The sequence below is a fragment of the Rana temporaria genome, chromosome 2 (assembly GCF_905171775.1).
Source record: "Rana temporaria chromosome 2, aRanTem1.1, whole genome shotgun sequence".
In the NCBI taxonomy this organism is placed as follows: Eukaryota; Metazoa; Chordata; class Amphibia; order Anura; family Ranidae; genus Rana; species Rana temporaria.
This window is the reverse complement of record NC_053490.1, coordinates 243,878,196-243,899,488: the sequence shown is the minus strand read 5'-3', so window position 1 is coordinate 243,899,488 and position 21,293 is coordinate 243,878,196. Positions and strand designations below refer to the sequence as shown.

Below are 21,293 nucleotides of genomic sequence, written 5' to 3'. Positions count from 1 at the left end.
ACTGCTCGGGAAACTCCACCGGTTTATGTTTAATCATGTTATGAAGCACCAAGATGTAATCATCTATAAAAGGACACTGAAACAAAACAGCAAATACAGTTATTGGCGACATATGCAGATCGGAAAAGACATGATGATCTTAATCTGGCTATACGACTTTAGCCAACTATAGCACAAATTAACAAAAATGTATCCGAGAAATAAATATATTTCAACTGGTAATTTGTAGCATTCTTGTCTTAAAAAAAGTTAAAGGGGCTATAAAGGTACAATTTTTTTTCCCTAAATAGCTTCCTTTACCTTAGTGTAGTCCTCCTTCACTTACCTCATCCTTCCATTTTGCTTTTAAATGTCCTTATTTCTTCTGAGAAATCCTCACTTCCTGTTCTTCTGTCTGTAACGGCACACAGTAATGCAGGCCTCGACAAAATCCGGCGCCCGGTCGCAATTGCGACACGAAATTGTGACCTGGCGCCTGGGGAAGCTTAGGGCTGCAGAAGGCCGCGGCCTCAATTACCGGCCGGCGTGGGGCACGATCGCGGCGGGCCCGCACATGCTGGTAACTGAGGCCGCGGCTTTGCAGCCTTCACAGAAGGAAGCGGAGGCCTGCAGAAGGAATCTAGGAGTGGCCATCTTGTGGTAGCCGTTGGCATTACAGGTTACATTACATTACATTACAAGTAGCAAGAAACAGCAGTTCTAATGTGTTTTTTCACTGCCATCTCCTTCCCTCTAATTAGAGCCCCCAAACATTATATATATATATTTTTTATTCCAACACCCTAGAGAATAAAATGGCGGTTGTTGCAATACTTTCTGTCACACCGTATTTGCGCAGCGGTCTTACAAGTGCACTTTTTGGGGAAAAAATACACTTTTTTAATAAAAAATTAAGACAACAGTAAAGTTGGCCCAATTTTTTTTTATATTGTGAAGGATAATGTTACACTGAGTAAATTGATACCCAACATGCCACACTTCAAAATTGTGTCCGCTCGTGGAATGGCGACAAACTTTTACCCTTTAAAATCTCCATAGGCGACGTTTAAAAAATTCTACAGGTTGCATGTTCTGAGTTACAGAGGAGGTCTAGGGCTAGAATTATTGCTCTCGCTCTACCAATCGCGGCAATACCTCACATGTGTGGTTTGAATACCGTTTACATATGCGGGTGCTACTCATGTATGCGTTCGCTTCTGTGCGCGAGCTTGGCGGGCCGGAGTGCGTTTTTTGGCTCCTAACTTTTTTAGCTGGGTCCTAGATTCCAAGCAAATTTGTCAAAACCTGCAGTAATGTGAGGCTTTCTCCCTGGTGTGGAGTGTCGTGCTTGCCCCCCTCCCTTGGACTGCAGGAGAGTAAGGACGCTCTTTACGTTGCAGATGGAGAAAGGAGCTGTATTAGTGACTCTCCTGTAGTCCAAGGGAGGGGACGAGCACGACACTCCACACCAGGGAGAAAGCCTTGCATTACTGTGTGGAGTTACAGGCAGACAAACAGAAAGTGAGGATTTCTCAGAAGAAATAAGAACATTTAAAAGCAAAATGGAAGGATGAGGTAAGTGAAGGAGGACTGCACTAAGGTAAAGGAAACTATTTAGGAACAAAAATTGTACCTTTACAACCCCTTTAAAAAAAATCTAATATTTTAGCATAATCTAATTTACTGCATAAAATAAATAGTGCAGATCGGTAGGAACATAAATAACTGGTGTCTATTCAGTTTGACGAGTGCCCACCTTTCCACTAACCTTTTAAAAAAATAGGGAACAACCAGAACACTGAAGTTTAAACAAACACACAAAAGGCATTGGCATTCTGTGCAATAGATTTAGAGTAAACTCTATTTGACAGTGTTAGGCTATTTATAAACTCATTTGTTTCACGTATTTCATACTGTGCACTGCACAAACCACAACCATGTTGTGCAATTTAGGATTTTCAACACAACTTACACTACAGGGGTACAAATATTTGTTACAAAGCCCAGTTATTTGACAGATTTGAATAAATCACTCTTCTTTGTATAAGCATAATACATGGAAATCAGAAGCTGTATAGCACAGTAGAAATCCACAGCACCAGAGCAGACTTTGTGCTTCAGATGAATGTGTCCATGGGTTTACAGGCAAGCTGGAAAAAATCATCGAGTTTATAGTGCCCATGCAATTTTGAATCCAATCATAAAATATTACAATTCAATATACAATATTCAGTATATCCATCGATCGATCAATCCTTTTTATACCTGATGATTAGATGCAATGTGTGTGGTGGGAGTTTAATCCACCTATAACTCCCCATTTAATTTCCCTAGTTATCAGAGCAGGAATATTTCCCAGAAACCTTGCCATCTGCTCCTTTGCCCAGCTTATAGCTTTTCCCATACATCTGTACAGACCCTGAGGTCAATATATTGGCACCAACAAACATATCCTCAGATATACAGCACAGTTTAATCTCCAATGAATGACATTATGCTAGTTAGACACCATTCCCTTGTATAAAGCTGAGAATGATCATGCAATCAAGTGCACTCACTTAACCCATCTTTATCTATTTTATTGTTTGAAAAAAGAAACCGGTAAGGGCTTGCAATAAGCTTAGCTAAAGGTTTTTAAGTGGGCTTTAAGGCTGGGATGCAGAAGTTGGGCACATGGCCAGAAGCCTGTTCCACAGTGAGTGTCTTCTCAGCACACAACCTCAGAACATCATGGATGTAAATGTTGGGGTGGGTGGATGTTAAAGTCCACTTTTCCTGCTGCTGCTTTTTTGTGTTACACAGTTGGCAAGAGGCTCATTTGTTTATTTTATTATTAAACCAATCTGAAGTTTTTTTTTTAAAAGTCCAACTATGGACTTCTGACTCTCTCCCTGGAGAATCCACCAGGGGGAGAGTTCCTGTTTCCAGAGGGCAGAAATGCATGCCTTTGCTGCATTCGGGTGATACATCATTATCGTTTTCTTGCAACATACATGTCTAGGAAGATGTGAGAGATAGAGCAAGTATTTTCCTGGATCAGTCTCCAGGTCACAGTCTGTCAATTGTTTGATGATGGTCCTTAACTGGGACCAAAAGCCTCAGAGGAAGCAACTGCTGGAAGCGCCACAAGTCTGGGGGGGGGGGCGGGGGGGTTGGAAAAAATGTTGTGAAAACCTTAGGTTGCTCAACACAGGGGTAAGTCACAAGAATTTAGAGATGAAGCTAGTCAGTCCTCAATCTGTCATAAGAACGCAGGAGTTGGTCCTATAATGAGATGGCTCCGGAGATCCAAGGTAAATTCCAGTGGAACCCAGGGAAAGCAGCTTAGCAGGATTGTTCCAACAATGTCCATTGTTTTCCATCAAAATCCCAACAGCAGGCTATCATATTGGATAAGTGAGTCACCTAGTAGCATTTCCTGATGTCAAAGTACTATCAAACCTCACAGTCTGGGCATGGGTTAAGTGTAGGATAAGCTCGGATGGGAGTGGGCCTAATGGTCAGTTTCAGTATGGTGTTTCTGCCAAGTCAGGTGTACATTTGTCTGGGCCACCATCAGAGATCATCTTTATTAGAATTCAAAATTGGTAACAAAACTATTGTCTACGTTCAGGGTAAATTTGGTGCCTAGATAGGCAATATAGGCAGTCACCCAATGAAAGGGAAAACTTGAGTGTAAAATGGTCACTCAAGAAGGAGGCAAAGTGATTTGTGGAGATTATTCATATCTTATCAGATAACACTGAGTGCAGGGCACAGTGTTTATGCTATCTTAAAGGGGTGGGTCTATTATCCTTTGCACGCCCAGTATGTGCTCATGCTAAACATGTGTAATTCAAAAATAAATTTGAATTTTATATCTTCCTGATTGAAATAATCATTTTGTTGCTGAAAGCCTTTATTTCTCATGAATGGATATAGATCACCTAATTTTTATTTTCTCATACTGCAAATTGCTAATTTTACCCACTTTTCTCAATAAATATCATATTGACACTCAGGCCCCATACACACAAGAGGATTTATCCGCAGATACGGTCCAGCGGACCGTATCCGCGGATAAATCCTCTCGAGGATTTCAGAGGATTTCTATGCGATGGCGTGTACACACCATCGCATTGAAATCCGCGCTGAAATCCTCTGCCGATGACGTGTCGCGCCGTCGCCGCTATTATGACGCGGCGACGGGCGCGACGCTGTCATATAAGGAATTCCACGCATGCGTCAAATCATTACGACGCGTGCGGGGAATCCCTTTAGACGGATGGATCCGGTAAGTCTGTACAGACGAGCGGATCCATCCGTTGGAATGGATTCCAGCAGATGGATTTGTTGAGCATGTCAGCAAATATCCATCTGCTGGAAATCCATCCCAGGGGAGATTTATCCGCGGATAGATATCCGACGGAGTGTACACACCATAGAATCTATCCGCAGAAACCCATTTGATGGGATTTATCTGCGGATAGATTCTATGGTGTGTATGGGGCCTCACAGTTGTCACCTGAACCTGCTGGTATTTTATGAAGCTATAATGTTTTTTGTAAGTAAAAACTTGTTCAGTTAGGCCCCTTACACACTGGGGCGGGAGGTGTGGTGGCGGTATAGGTATTTTTAGCGGTGCCATACTGTCGGAATTGAGGCGGTATTCGGCCACTAGCAGTGTGCGGTTTTAAACCCCACTAGCGGCCGAAAAAAGGGTTAATACCACCGGCAATCCGCCTCTGCAGAGGCGCATTGCCGGCGGTATAGCCACGGTTTTCCGGGCTTTCACACTGGACAAACATTAGCCGCTGTTTAGGGTCGCTTTGCAGGTGCTATTTTTAGCGCAATAGCGCCTGCAAACAGTTTGGGAACTGAGTTTATAGATCTGGTCCCAATGTTCTAGTGTTGCCCGCTTTACTCCAGACCTCAATTCACTGAGCTTCAGAATTGTGTTTAAGGGGTAAGTGTCACATGTTCAGATAGGGCAGGATCATTTGTCTATCTCTCCAGCAACAGATTACTGCAATACTAATATATTACTGCCGATATTATCATTTTGGGAGCCTGCTGATATAACCTAAACGCGTTCATGTGCGTTACTGAAGCCATGATATTGTTTTAGCACTTTCATTGGCATGATGTGTTGACTTGTACACATCATTGGCTGTGAAAGGGTCAATTCCCAGGTACAAACAAATGAGATGTGATCTGGAAGCACTGAGCATCAAACACTCAAATAAGCCACTTGTCTAGTCTTTAGAAGTACAAAGTTACTTACCTTTCCAAATACAAAACAGTAAAGAGTGACTCCCATGGCCCACACATCAAGTGCCTGGCAAAATAACATGAAGAAAAATAAAACAGTTTTTTTTTAATGAATTACTACTGAAGGGGTAAAATAGCATAACTTTTTTGGCAAGTCATATATGGGTAATAAATGTTGTACATTTTTCCTGTAAATGGGTTACTGTTTTATATGGGTTTTGAAATGGAATACTTGGAGCTGGATTCTTACGTCAGCCAGGTTGGAAAGATTGATTAGGCTCAGTGCAGATGCATAGATTTGCAGGATGTAGTTTTGCATTGAACTAGTCTCATATTGGACAATGCCAGTCAGTGGAGCACACAGCTTCTCCGAGTACGCTTCTTCCCCTGAGGGCATTGCAAGTGCAGGCCAATATAGAATGGGCACTGGCTCAACTTGTTTAGAATCATGCAACCCCAAATGTGGGCAAGTACACACAAACATAAAATATGTATACAAAATACTCTGACATTCAGCAAACATTCTCTGCAGATGAATTTTACAGGTACTGGTAATGAAAGTTATTGTTTCTCCAACAGAGAGAGTTTGGTGAAAGTCACATTCACTGCCTTACAAAAAATTGAATCTGGTGTTGGGAAAAAATGCCAGAAGTGACTTGTGCAGATAACAGGGGAATGAGGCATTACATTAATTTCTGTATAGAGACAATTACACAGTATAAAAATTGTGTATAAATGGCTGAGGATCCCTCTAATACTAATGGACGGTTTGCTGCTAGAAAGGCAGCACAGATTCTGGTGAGTGCAACATTAGAAAAAACAAAAGAGGGCGCACCAGCCTGTTGCATTATCCCACAGCGTTTATTTAAGAGCAACAAGAATAATACTCATAAGCATGAATATTCTTGTTGACCTTAAATAAATGCCATGGGATAATGCACTAGGCTGGTGTGCCCTCTTTTGTTTGTTTTATTGTAATTTCTTCAGGACATTCCCAGTCCTAGAGGAGAACAAGGCTTGAAGCATTCCCCATCGACGTGGTGTCATCTTTACACCTGTACCATCACACTTATGTGCATGAGTGTTCGGTCATTATTGGAGTGCAGCAGGGAGCACAAGCGTTGGTGTGTTGTGAATTAAGGTGGAAGCCTTTCTTTTACACTAAAAGGACACCACTCTGTATAAACATACACTGATCAAACAAGGTTTTCCAGCAGTCCCATTCTACAGAAGCTAATCTGATGGGCGGCTTTTGTCCAACAGGGAAGGCCACACATTCAAACTCTAAATTCAGCTGGTCTGCTGAACCAAGCGAATTGTGATCGGTGTGTACCCAGCTTTACCTTATTCCTTGCTCTAGTGCTGTGACTGGTCCTCTCGAGTTTCTTGGTGAGTTGTGAGTGGCTGTTACACTCCAGCCTCATACCATAGGCCCCTTTCACACGGGCTTTCCGATCAGGTACACCTGTCAGTTTTTTTTAGGTGGACCTAATCAGATGCTCCATTCACTTCTATAGAGAGGCAGATGTCAGCCGATATCTGATCCTGTCTGTGAAATTCAGATGGATAGAGACCCTATTGTCAATCCGTCTGGAGGATCAGATGAAAACAGACAGGCAAATCCATTTTCATCAGATCTCCCCATCGAGGAGAGCAGGACTGACAGATCTGTCTCTGCACAGTGAGCAGAGATGGATCTGTCATCCGCCTACTCAGCGAGGATCAGTGGATCGATCCCCTGCTGAACAAAGCCAAGTCAGGGTTAATGTTCCTGTACAGTATGATGATGCTGAGGCTTTGGTGGAGTGGGACAGCACTGCAGCTGGCTGGAGAGACTATACATGAGGCACTGCAAGGGTAGACTATTACACTATGCTGTAGTTGGGCTGCATCACATCACTTGCTGTTAATGGTCAAATCTTTGAATATGTTAGAAATATACTGGGACTTTTTTCTGGCTCTACATAGATGTATTTCACACAATATCTTATTAAAAGGCATAATTTTCATTAGGATAGCGTGTGTGGCATACATCTATGTAGAGCTTGAAAAGTCCCAGTATATTCCTGACCTATTCAAAGACATTTTACTTTCACGTTAGTAAACCTGCACTGCAAGGGTCAGCACGGGTTTACAGAACAACATTACACATTCTGGAAAGCAGAACATGTCAGGACTCACAGGAGGAGAAGAAGCAGTCTGTTATCCGTCGCCTCTTATCTTCAGTCTGCCTGGGGAAAGCTCAGATGTCGGCTGGGTAGGAAGCGGTGATCGGTGCTGCAGGCTTGTGTTGTCTGCCTGCTCTGCTCACCTGTACTTGAGCCCTCACTGTGCTGATCCAATTAGCCAGCCTGTCAGGAACCTGTGCCCGGGAGAGCGTTTCTCTGCACCCCCTCCCACACTCTGCCCAGGGCAATGGCCCCACCCATCCCCTTGTAACGGCTATGGGTGATATAAAGAGATGAAACAAACCCTCCTACATACATTGTACTGGTTTACCTGAAGCCCTCTCTCTACAGCCTTCTAAAATGCACAGATCAAAGGCTTTTTTTCATAGCTCTAGAAGGCAGGGGGTAGGGATCCGACACATGTCACACACTGCACAGCATAGAACAGGTTGCTGAGTGTAATCTAAGAGGGAATATAGACCAGACAGGGACCACACTAGGAGCTTTGGATTGATATAGGGATACGATTCATACATTTTTAATTTTAGAAGTGTACAACCCCTTTAAACTGTGCCAAAAGACACGGTCATACTGTTCGATTATGCTTCTACTACCAACTATTCTCTGGTGTCTATGGCCACCTTGAGGATCCTACAGAGATTCTTCTCCAGAAAGGATTTTGTGAAGCATCAGGGAATGCTTGATAAATTCTGTAAAAAGCAAAATTGACTATAGCCTCTATTTCATTACCTTGATGGTGCTAAGTGTATTTAATAATATGGCTCTTGCTTATTGAGTTTTGTTGCCTAAATAATGACTGGAGCTCCTAACTGATGTTCCACAGACAAAGAGGAAAGGACCCATATTTACATAATCTAGTGGTTTTTGGTGAAGCTGATTGCTGTGTTTTATGTACAAACATATACAACATTTTACTAAGTTCTTAAGATTCTTTCCCTATTTTGTTTGCAAATCTTGTTAATTCAATTATTTTTGAAAAATATTAGATAGGAGTTTCAGTCTCAAAATAATACAGGTGATACCGATGCCAAGTGAACTGTCAAACTACATTCATATCAATACTGAGTCATCCATGAAATAGCGATCTGCCTACGCTGTGTGTAGGAGAGAGGAGCTCCTTCAGATCTTTGCAGTCACTATGCAAGTTCTTTAAAACATACCGTTCTTAGCAGAACTGTTCCAAATCTATAAGATGGTGCAGAAAATGAAAAGAGCAGCCTAGCATTTGAGTCACAAGTATACAGTAAATTCAAAACGATTGTTTAACTAGCTGGGAATTGCCATATTTAAATTTGCATGCAATACATTACTAGCTTTGGGATTTTAATCTTTTCTAATGGCACTATTTGTAAGCTAGAAACAGACTGTACCTTTCCACTGAACCCCTGCCCAGTGTCTGCCAGAGTCTCAGGTGCCATGAAAGCTGGGGTCCCCGCTGTGCTTGACAGAAGTGCATCGTTGCCTTCAAACTGATTGCTCACCCCAAAATCAGCTATTTTAATGTGACCATCATCTCCAAGAAGTAAATTGGATGGTTTGATGTCTCTGTGGATAATCTTCTGGTAATGCACTAAAATACATTGAAAAATAAAAATAAAAAATAAAAATAACACTCTGCATGCTCAATAAAAGAAGTATAATGTAACCTCTAAAACACTTCAAAAATTTTAAAATAAAAAACACAACCCTTAAGATACACACTACTATATCAACCAACTAGATAAGGGTATAATTTTCTGCAAATCACAAAAATATATTGCGATATATATTTAGACAGAATAACTGATCCTTTCCCACTGAAGTCAAGGCAATAGAAAAAAAAATGTATAAAAACTCCTTACAAGCCAGCAGTAAATCACTAGGATTCTCATGGAAATATACTTGAAAAGCTACAGATATGATATAATCTCTGCTTTCATTTTGTTAAAAGTGTGTTGTCACTTTTCCTTAAAAACACCACATGGCACTTTGTCATGGTAACTCGATCTGTCCTTTTTTTCTTTTGGACATATTAAAATTCTGACAACCAGTCTGGGGTTGAGGTGCAGTGCATATAAGCAATACAAAGTCAGTTTAAGCGTGAGTCAACTCAACAAATCTACAAAGGGAAGAGAGTCATTAGAAAACAGCATACCGGAATCCCTGTATAAGGCAGAATAAAAAAAGGAACCACACAAACTTTAAGAACATCCATGGGGAACTGATGCTAAAAGATGGTAGTGGCAGCTTATCATGCATTATGTGAATCAGGGGTCAAGTCCTGGGGAAAAAAAAGTGTGGGAACTCCCACCCAAGATCCACTCCCCCACCAAATTAAAAAAAGAAATATGATACGCTCATATGCATAATTATTAAACCGCATGTTTTTTTTTTTATCCACTGTACCTTAGTAATCCTTTATGTTACTGGCCGCTTCCTGTATATGGATTTACCGGGTAGTGTGCAGGTATTCCGTCACTTCCTCGATGCCGCAATGTCTCCTGGAAACAATGACAAAAGCTCCCAGAAGACATTCCGGAGGTCTGCCGCGAGTTATTGCGGGATTTAGAAAGAAGCAAGTTCTTTCTAAATCCTGCTATAACTCGCGGCAGACCTCCGCAATGTCTCCTGGGAACAATGACAAAAGCTCCCAGGAGACATTGCGGCATCGAGGAAGCGACGGAATACCCGCACACTACCTGATAAATACATATACAGGAAGCAGGAAGTAAAATAAAGGATTACTAAGGTTTGCCTGCCCCTGACTCGAGCTGGGCATCGCCGTTTAGTGAAGGATTGGTTCAGGTGGCTCAGTTGCGCTCGGCTGCTCTAGTCCTGCAAAGGGAACCGAGTTCCTGCTGTGAAAAAAGTGCAGGAACTCCGTTCCCGCAGGACAGCCCTGATGTGAATCACTGCAAGACTAAAAAAAGACTAATAGTTGAAAAAGCATGGCAGAGAAGGACAATACTAATCAATGGCCTAAAGGTGCCCATAGACAATTCTCAATCTCATATTGAGCCAGACCTGATGAGTTAATGTCTATGATGCATTTGCAGCTACCAGAACCTGAGGTTTGTCAATAGTTAGGTGCAACCAGACATATTACAAAACTTTGTTTCTATATTAATAAACCTTGTCTGGTCCATGTTACCGCCTGAAAAGTTGGCTCTTTGGAGGTGTCTATAGCCCATCATACTCCATAGGTTGGACACAAATGGTGACACAATGCAACATCATGCCTCTGCCTCTGGGTGTCATGCTTGTGGCTGTCAGATTTTTGCTATGCCTTATGGGACTGCAATAGCTGGGTGTCCAATAATTGCATATCCCTGCCCTATGTGATTGATTTAGACATTATGGGATATAAGCAGTTTTTTTTTTCAGTTATATTATATGGTTTGATTGTTTTAATATGCTTTCATTTATTCTAGAAAATATTTTAGCCTACAGAAATTAACTGTTAAGGCCCCGTGCAGACATAGGGGTTTTACTAGAGCTGGAGAATGCAAAATAAGGCAAACTTCTGTATACAAAACAATCAGCTTATAACCTCAGTTATAATCTTTGCCAATACAACCTGGAAGATGATTGGTTTCTATGCAAAAGTGAGCCTGATTTTTGCACTCGCCAGCTTTAGTAAAATTGTGTTGCCGGAATGAGCAGCATCTTTGGAGCGGTGAGAGGAGTGGTATGTATACCGCTCCTTCCCATTTAAAACAATGGGAAACCGCAGTAATACCGGCCGCAATGCGCCTCTGCAGAGGCGCATTGTGGGCGGTATTAACCCCTTTTCTGCCTCTGGCGGGAGTAAATACCGCACCGCTAGCGGCCGAATCCCGCGAGAATGCTGACGGCGCCACCACCGCACCTCCCGCCCCAGTGTGAAAGGGGCCTAAGGCTTGGCTTTTAAAAGTCATGATACACTGTGGCTACACCGTAAAAAAAAAAAGCGCATTGCATAAAATTTGAATATACAGTAGCTACAATTTTAGGACCTCCCTTTATGAGTTTCTATTGCAATTTGTACTCACAATGTAGCACTCTAGAATTTTTGTTATTAAAGTAAATGTAATATGTAATTTGGCATATATTGAAAATGTTCTTTAAATTCAAAAAAACCCATACAAAAGTAGTAAAAAATGATACTTCCTAGTACAATATTAAAACAAAATGTATGTACTTTGTACTGTCCAATCTTTTTCTTGGAGTTTACATGATTCGGCAATGCCAGGACAATTGGGTTATACTTGCTACCTTCAGATCTTATTGGACACGACAAAGAAAAAGCCATTAGCCAGCCAGGTATAACCCCTCCCAGTCCCATCATGCTTCAGTTTTGTATAAACACTGTACTGGGAGTAGATAAACACAGTGGTCCGACCCCTCTGAACCCCCAAGAAACAGATTTAATGGTAAGTAGCTCTTGTGTGCCAGTGTCTAATTCCTTCTGAAGGTGGCAGTATAACACGATTGTCTCCGAATTACTGAATCCTGTGTACCTTAATGAGCGAGAAAGAAAACCAGTATTACACTGAATGCACTTCTCCATAGTCTGTTTATAAAAATAAACAGCGAGCCTACATTTTTCTCTTTGCATATCTGCATTCTGTTTTATGAAGAAATCCATTATTGTAAAACATCTGCTGCACACCCAATGTCAAAACCATGATTGCTCAATGATAATATTAGATCATAAATTGCAGTATGATTGAAATAGAAAACTCCATCAGAATGATGCACATACATAATAATTAGCTGAAATTATCTTTATAAAGATCCCATTTGTCAAAATGGAAAACTTGCCAGCAGCCCTACAGTAATGACTGAGGGAAACAAAACTGATTGCTTGACACACTGCCAGGAATTGTGAAGCTAAGCCGTACACATCACTTTCTAAGTCTCAAACTAGAAGTGCAACCAATGCAAGTGCTATTCCAAGTAAATCAGTACTGTTGTGGCCTCATTCCCCGTCCTTATATGACAGGAAGCAGGGATGGATTTTTCTTCTATCCAAATATACAAAGAAACGGATAAAATATATATTTCGCTTTCAACCCTGGAAATTACAAATTCCCAAAGTAAAAAAAAAATAATCTTCCTCAAATTGTGATTTAATATAAATATGCTATAAAAGAATGTAATCTGATCTTTATATTGTAGAATAAAGAATTGGCAGTGAAGTTGTTCTTTGAATCCGATATCTATGTGTATAGGTATGAGACAATAATGTAGGCTTATAAATTGTATCCTGATTGATAAAGTGATTGTAATTACTAAAATAATGTTCTACTTACCTACTCTGTACAATGGTACTACACAGAGCGGCCCATGAACTTTTTCCTATCGTTTCCCCCGCCACTGCTCCAGGCTCCTCCTCTTCTCTGTGTGCCTATTGGGGTGCAACTACGAGCTCAGGTCCGAGCCGGGCTGTGTGCATCCATCGACACACACACCGTGGCTCAACCCTGCCCTTCCACCAATGGCTCCTGCTGCTGCCTCTGTGTTTAGGGAGAGAAGAGGCAGCCACTGCATACAAGGACAGCGCTGGATCAAGATCGGGCTCAAATCTGTATACAGGAGGGAAGGGGGGGGGGGGGGATTCAATACAAAGTGTTTTTTTTTTACACCTTAATGCAGGAAATGCATTAGAGAATGTAAAAGCAACATTTTAAATTTCTGATATGTGCCTGCTGTACCATTTACTTGTAAAATATTCAGTTCCATTTGTATTGCTTCCTTTGTGTGAAATACCTGATGTCCCTGCCAGTTCCTCTGCTTTCCTATTAAAAACGGACCACACTAGACATGAGAACACAACGTGGTCAGTTTTCTGGCTGTGCTGAGAACTCAGTCTACTCTCCTCCAATTATCGACTTGTGCTGACACTAAATCCCCCCCCCCCCCTCCGGACAGCCATTTTTTTGGGAAGACCAGTTTGGGAAGACCAGTGTGGGAAGACCAGTGTGATGCTTTTTTACCTTGCCTAGTTCTCTGAGCTACTCATGCAGCTGAGAACAGAACAGATGTATGTGATCACTTTTTTTTTATATAAGTATACAAATTTACCATTCATTTCTATTTTAAACTGAATGGGTTGTTTTACAAAGCAAGGGTTCACATATACTTGAAGGCAGGCCCGGACTGGCCATAGGGCAGACCGGGCAAATGCCCGGCGGGCCGGCCCGGCCAGGGCCACCCGCTCCGTAGCCTGTTTCTGTTCAGGCCGCACAGCAGGAGGTAAGTGGCAACCATGGCCTGGACATGGTTAACACAGGCCGTGGCTACCGCTATGCGGCCGTGCGTGTGTCTCCGCGGAACATTTGGCTGCATGGGCTGAGCTGTGTGTCTCTCTCACACACAGCTCAGCCTCTCAGAGCCGCGCGGATATTTCCGCTCTCTGCTCCCAGGTGGAGTCCTCCTCCACCTCCAGCCAAGGTGTCCTGCACGGTGGGGCAAGGGGGAGAGCTGCGGGCTGCTGTCAGGGCGTTTTCCCCCACTTCCCCCCTCCCCTTCTCTTGTCAGCACTCGGCAGGACTCGAGAAAGCTGTGAGGACTCGAGAAAGCTTCCTGCCTATTCTTCACTCACCATTGGCCACAACAGAGGACCAATCGGAAACTAGATAGGCATTATGGGAAATGTAGTCTTAGAGATAGGCCCATTTGTTCTCAGCAGGGAGCTGACTACACTCCCCAGCATGCACTCTGCCTGGGGGGGGGACCCAAAACAAGCTGAGGAGTGCTTGTAGCAGCATTACAGGAGACATGAAAAACGAAAGACAGGACTGTGCTGGGGGAACCAATAGCCCCAGCACCACCTGATAGAGAAATGCTGAACCACACCACCAGAGAGAGTCATGCTGTGTTGTACCGCACCACCAGAGAACCACGCTGTACTACACCAGCAGAGAACCATGCTGTACCACACCACCAGAGAACCACGCTGAACCGCACCACTAGAGAATCATGCTGTAGCGCACCACCAGAGAGCCACGCTGTACCGCACCACCAGAGAGAGAGCCACACTGTACCCGCACCACCAGAGAGAGAGCCACACTGTACCCGCACCACCAGAGAGAGAGCCACACTGTACCCGCACCACCAGAGAGAGAGCCACACTGTACCCGCACCACCAGAGAGAGAGCCACACTGTACCCGCACCACCAGAGAGAGAGCCACACTGTACCCGCACCACCAGAGAGAGAGCCACGCTGTACCCGCACCACCAGAGAGAGAGCCACACTGTACCCGCACCACCAGAGAGAGCCACACTGTACCCGCACCACCAGAGAGAGCCACGCTGTACCCGCACCACCAGCGAGAGAGCCACGTTGTACCAGCACCACCAGTGAGAGAGCCACGCTGTACCAGCACCACCAATGAGAGCGTCACGCTGTACCAGTACCACCAGCGAGAGAGTCACGCTGTACCCGCACCACCAGCGAGAGAGCCACGCTGTACCCGCACCACCAGCGAGAGAGCCACGATGTACCCGCACCACCAGAGAGAGAGAGCCACGCTGTACCGCACCACCGAAAAGAGAGCAGGTCAGTGTCACTGGGCAGTGTGGGCACAATAGGAGACAGACAGTACTAGCATTGTATGGCCACAATAGGACTGGAACACTGTAATATGAAGGGCACTGCACCGTAAAGGGGCACTCTAATCATTGCAGTGCCCCTTTACAGTGCAGTTCCCTTTATATCACAGTGTCCCTGCACATTACAGTGTGGAGGACCGACACCAGCCACCCCCGCGAATGTCTACCCCCCCCCCCCGGTCCCTGGAAAAGTTGGCTGCTCAGTCTAAAATGCCCGGGCCTATTTTTTGTCCCAGTCCGGGCCTGCTTGAAGGTAAAAAATGTCCAGCCTTTAGAACCATTTTAAGTCGTCTAGGTTCCTATAATAAACAAGAAATTATTATAGGACATCAGGAATTGAGGTTCCTAAAACTGGAAAAGATTAACAAACCCAAGGCTTCATGTACACGGACATTTTAAAACCTCCCCTGAAGGATTTAACTTGACAGATAGTAAACAACGTTTAAAAAAGTCAGTTGAACCACGTTTACGTTTAGGAGCATTTAAAAAAAAAAATATACCGGTATATATATTTTTTTCAAATAGTCAAAAATGTATCACCATTAAAAACGCCTGTAAACTAAATACGGCTAAACGCAAGTTACCGCATTTACAAGCCGTTACAGGCATTTGGCATTTAAAATGCCTCTGAACATTTGTCCAGAACCCATTTTTTTACATGTACTGATAAGTCAGAGGAGAGTTCAGGGGCAGCTAAAAAAAAATGCCCAACTGCTCCTAAACATCTGTTTTCTACTGTGCTGTAGCCTGTTCTGGTTACTAATAGAACTGTGTGCTAGGGGATTTCATATTTCAACATTACTGGTTCTAATCCATCAGTCCGAAAATGTAATGCTCACAAAGCATCATAGCCAAGCTTTGTAGGAAAATATGAGGTTTCTTAAATTACAAGTTTTTTTTACTTTACAAGTCTAGTTTGCCTTTGTCCATGCTCAATAAAAGAAAACATGATGGACTTAGCTCCACATGAAATGTAAAATTAAATAACCAGGCTTGGGAGCTTTGGCACCTACAGGAGATAGAACTTCTGTCATCCGGTCTCTCGACCAGCAGTGGGTATCCTTGAGAGTGGGGAGTTTTGGACCGCTTTCTCTTCCTTTCTGACTGCACTCCTCTTTGATGTTGTTCTTCTCTTCTTTCTCCCCCCCCCACATTGTTTATTCTGTAATATTTTGTAGGGCATTCTAGATGGAGACAGACAGCAATTGTTGCCCTTTTGACATCCATTTCGGGTGCCATTTGTGGAACGATACGTTTGCCATTATATGCATGGTTGGGGTTTTCGTTTGTTTTTATCCACAAAGATCTGTGCCTTATTATAATTTTGTCTGATCAATATTCCAATCGCACACGTTCCTGGTAAAATGGCTCGTACAAAATGGTGGGTGCTACAATTACCAGCTGGGTCCTGGAGACAAACAATCGAACATATTCGCCAGCACACCAAGGATCGTCCAATTAAGTCTAAAAAAGTTTTAGGATGATCACATGCCTGACGAAGGGGTTCTACGTGACACCGAAACTTTGCACCCTTTGCGATTTTTTTTGTAATAAAACTTTTTTAGACGTAATTGGACGATCCTTGGTGTGCTGGCGAATATGTTCAATTATTATAATTTTGCTCTGTTTGAGTGTATGCTATATAATGGGGATCTGTTACTATAATCAAATCTTGTGTCACTCGATAAGTGCCCTGTGAAATGTTTTCTGTTTGTTAAAGTTTAAGAAAATAATAAAAATTGTTAATTATGAAAGAAATTTAAAATTAAAGGAGAACGTCACCTTTAAGAGCATATTACGCCCATATTTAGGGTGTAACATGAAACATGCTCCTATGCACCTGCCTCCAGACTTCCCCTCTCTGTTACAGCGAGCAGGAGATCTTCTCCCCACACCCGCTGGTACATTTTGAAAATGACACGGCTGTGTGTGGCTCTACCCACACAGTCGCGTCATTTATTCACAGGAATCTGCAAAATAATAAAAACTACAAGTCTTGTCCACTACCGCCGCAGACGGTCAATTTTTTCCTGCAAAAATACATTATGTGCATTATTGTTTTTTCACAAAAGGTGAACCTACAGTTTAAACCATAAATAAAAAAATGCTACAAATTTAGTTTAAAGACGCCATTTTGCTATAGGCTGGGGCGGGAAGTGGTTACATTTTTTTTTTAAGTTATTGTATACTATCTAAATAGAGACTTAAAGTAACTAAAGGCGATCTTTTTTTTCATTTTAAATAGGGTTAGGGAAGGTTAGAGAACCCCTTTCAGGTTTTTGATTGCCATCTGTACCCCACAAGGGAGATTTCTCTTCCCCTTCTGTCCCATAGTCAAAAGAGGAAGTGAGAGAAAATCCCTCCAAAGTGAGGGAATTCCAGCATATCACCAGGGTGTCCACATTGAAATATTTTCCCTCCAATACTGGTGTCTACCCAAACTTTGGGATTTTCTTTTACTTTATCTTTCAATGATAAAAGTAAACAAGACAAATAGAGGGTGACCCTTTCTAATGGATGCACAGACTGTAAGGAAAAAAAAAAAGTGTTCTGATCTCTCTCCACTTTGTTTAAACAAAAAATGTTGACGCGATTTCAGGGAATGCCTGTGTAAACTAGAAGTTTAAGGACCTCAACTACTTTGAAGTCGCACATATATCAATAATGGTTATCTTTGGAAATCGCGGGGAACAACTTGTTATGCAACTTTGAAGTCCCAAGTCGCTGGACAAGTTGCACAAGTGTGAAAGGGGCCTTAATTCGAGATTTTCCTAGCTTGTGACGGAAAATATTAATTATATGAAGACAGGAGGCGAGTATCTTATGCATTATCTTTCTTTAATAATGCCCATAGCAGAAATACAGTAAACATTTATTGTAACTTAAAAAATTCAAAGAACTACCCTTCCCAGCAGTCCCTGGGCCAGTGTAGCCCCTCCCAGACCGTAGCCTATATAAGGGACTGTCTGAGGTAACCTTTTCCTCTTTCTTCATGCGAATTAGTGTAAACAGGAACCGAAAGTCCAATTAGACATCTCCGTGGCTGCCGGGAACCTTCCGACCGGAACACAACATCCGAATCTGGAGGAAACGAAAGGACAAGGCCAACACGGACCAACTTCATCCGGACCAACTTCATCCCAACGGGGACTATAGGAAACCCAAACCATTCGGAGCCGACCGGTCAGTTGTCCTCAGGAACATGGACCAACGGATTCAGTCAACGGCATCCCGACTCCGGATCTGGAACGCAGTAGGAACCTCCATCTGCGGTGAACTAAACCCATGGATCGAAACGGACAGCAATCCCAACGGGGATAGTGAAAACGAACTCCCGGGGGGTACCAGCCTCCGACTTGCAGGGTGCGTGGTTCATCAGTCTAGAACGAGAGAGAGACAACCTCGTGACAGGGTTGGGTTGGGAGGGAAGATACTCGCCTCCTGTCTTCATATAATTAATATTTTCCGTCACAAGCTAGGAAAATCTCGAATTATACATCAGACAGGAGGCTCATATCTTATGCAAGTTCAAAGCTATAACAATGCATATGACCAATAACAATCAAAATAATCCACAACACTGACATAGATATGTGTACCTCCTGTTCAAAGCGGGATTGGCGGAAAAGCGGTCACTGACAACAGTCCGCCGCTATAGTAAGTCACAGAGGAAACCGGGAAGAGAGGATTAACGTAGGAAACGAGGAGTTGAAAGACTTGCGAAGATCGCAGCGAGGCTGTCAAGGACATATAAGTCTGTAGACAGCGGACCACATACAGTTGTGGATGTGCGGGGAAGAACGGGTAGAAAACCGATCGAAGTACCGTCTGGTCCAACGCACGACGGAAAAAGACTTGAGTCTCTGAGGCGAGGAATGACGCCTGGATATGTCCAAAGCCTTGACGTCTGACCCACGATGATGGAAATCAGACACAAGAAGACAGTAAGCTCGAAAGACAGTAACCTCAAGACAGAGTGTCAACGTCCCCCAGCCCGAGAACATGATCATGACCTTGGAAAAATCCCAAGTGTGCTGGTACATTGGGCAATTTAAACTTAACGCCTTAAAAATTGACACACCAACGGATCCAAAGAGTCCGCCAGATAATTGGCTATTACAGACCCTGGCGCTTGAACGGGGTCGACCCGTCGTTGATCACACCAAGTAACCCAGAGTCCCCAGGTAGATCGAGATGCCGATCTAGTCCCGGGGGCCCAGTCCAAGGCAGGGAATCCCTAGCTGTTCCCGAAAGGTCGTAGTCTGCGACCGGAACCCCGATACTAACCATGTGAGGAGAGGTAGGATGTGCTTCGTGAGTAGAGGGTGCAGATCCCCGTTCGGACCAGCGAGGAGGTGGGGGGAATGAGGAAACAACCTGGGGAGTTTCACCGTCATCCTCAGAAGGAGGGGAAACCATGGCTGCGTCGGCCACCACGGAGTGAACCGCACGACTGATGCCCTCCGGCTCGCTAAGTGAAGGAGGACCCTGAGGGTCACCGGGAACAGGGGAACGCGTAATGTGTCCCCTGTGACCACGTTTGGTGGAGGGCGTCCACATGGTGCGCCTCCGGATCCGGCCTCCGGTTGTAAGAGCGCGGAAACTGGTGGTTGATACGGGGAACGAACAGGTCCATAGAGAAGGATCCGCGAAGTGAGCGAGGATCAGGGACCCTGACCGGTGCGGTCGCCAATCGTTGGAATCGGTCAGGTAACGAGAATCCAATCTGCCACCCTATAGGGATAGTCTGTGGCATATCCCGCAATCGGGACGATGTTGCATTCCAGGCAGAAGTGCCCGAAGTCTTACTAGATCCGCTAGGATTCTGGATCAGGGGCCCACCAAGCGATCGACGTACCGGACTGCGGGTACATTGTCCGAATGCAATAGCACACAGCAGATGGACGTGCGTGGCAACAGACTTCTGATGGCAAAAGAAAGGCCGTCAGGGGTGTACGTGTTGATGTGCAGCCGAGGGTTCTCTGCGGACCACGTCCTACCGGAGGACGAGGGACTGCACCGAGCACCCCAGCCGAGGCGGCTGGTATCCGACCCTATGACGAAATCCGGTGAGGAGTTGAAAATGTCTCGCCGTTCCGTTTGACGGCATGACGTAACCACTACCGTAGGTCCACCATGGCTTCACTTAGTTTGTATAGCGAAGCCCCTAGCGAAGATGTAGAGTCTCGAGTCTCTGGAGGGTTCGACAGTGAAGAGGGGCTGGAGAGTGGCCTGGATTGACATCGGGAACAGGCCGACTAAGCGAGTCAGTCCGCGTAAGGACACCCGCTGCTGCCCAGCATGATACTGATGTCTTTGCGGATGGCGGCTAATTGGGTATGGGTAGCCGAAGGATCGCTCGGTTGGTGTCCACCAAGAACCCCAAAAACTCTATCTCCTGAAATGGGGAGATAATAGGTGTTCGTGATCTATGAGGAGTCCCAGATCGCGAAGCGATCCGACCATCCAGGAGGCGTGTTCGCTCGCTAGGCGAGGGGAACCAGCCATTAGAAGTAGGTCGTTCAAGTAGATGTTCAACCTCACCCTTGTTCCACAGGGCAGTAAGTTGGTGAGATTCCTCAAGCTCCCACCGGACGAAAAACCGCCTTTCTTCTTCCTGATCGGGAAGATGTTGTTGAGGAAGTTCAAAGAGAGCGGGTCCATCTCTACTATCGGCTGTTTGGTCCAAGGTCTAGCAACCTGTTGTCCATTAGGACGGTGTTTAGGTTTGAAAAACCGAATGGGATGGTGAACCAGGTATACGCCTGGTAATATAACTCCATTTGTCCTACCGTCTTAAAGATATCATCAATTAGCGTGATCCCATTGTGCTAGGTCAACCGGCTTACAGAGGCGGTAGCCTGCTCACTAAGGCGTAGGGTTAGGTGATAGGTCCAGAGATCTAAGACCCAGTACTGTGAGGTCCCAAAGGCCCTCTCTATTCCCTTCCTGGAATACTGAATGATTATGGGATCCACCTCTGGAGTGAGCACCACCGTATTTGGTAATGGAAAGGTGAGTATTCCACCCTCAACTTGTCCGGTTAGCGTACCGATCGATCTCCGGGTCCAGCATTCGATCTATTGGATCACCTCAGGTAGAGGTGCCCAGTCACCGGAGTGTGGGTGGCCAATCACCTCCTGATCGAAAAATGGTACTCCACAAGAGTCCAATAAGGTTTTACCCTGGGACCTAGGGTTGGCGTCGTCATGGAGCGCCATGTGCCCACTGCTCACATAATCATCATCATTATCATCATCATTTTCATCCTGACTCAAAGGTGTTAGCCGCCTCGTACT

General features: G+C 44.2%; 1 protein-coding gene across 4 annotated transcripts in view; it reads right to left on the bottom strand.

The window, feature by feature from the left end:
* Positions 1-21,293, bottom strand: part of CAMKK1 (calcium/calmodulin dependent protein kinase kinase 1) — a 291,620-nt gene that overhangs the window by 41,773 nt on the left and 228,554 nt on the right. For all 4 annotated transcript variants that reach the window (XM_040336721.1, XM_040336720.1, XM_040336723.1 and 1 more), the window contains 3 exons: positions 8,789-8,988; positions 5,243-5,296; positions 3-76 (listed from right to left, as the gene is read on the bottom strand). In XM_040336721.1, the coding sequence (XP_040192655.1) occupies positions 3-76; positions 5,243-5,296; positions 8,789-8,988 (328 nt within the window). The remainder of the gene's footprint in view (positions 1-2; positions 77-5,242; positions 5,297-8,788; positions 8,989-21,293) is intronic.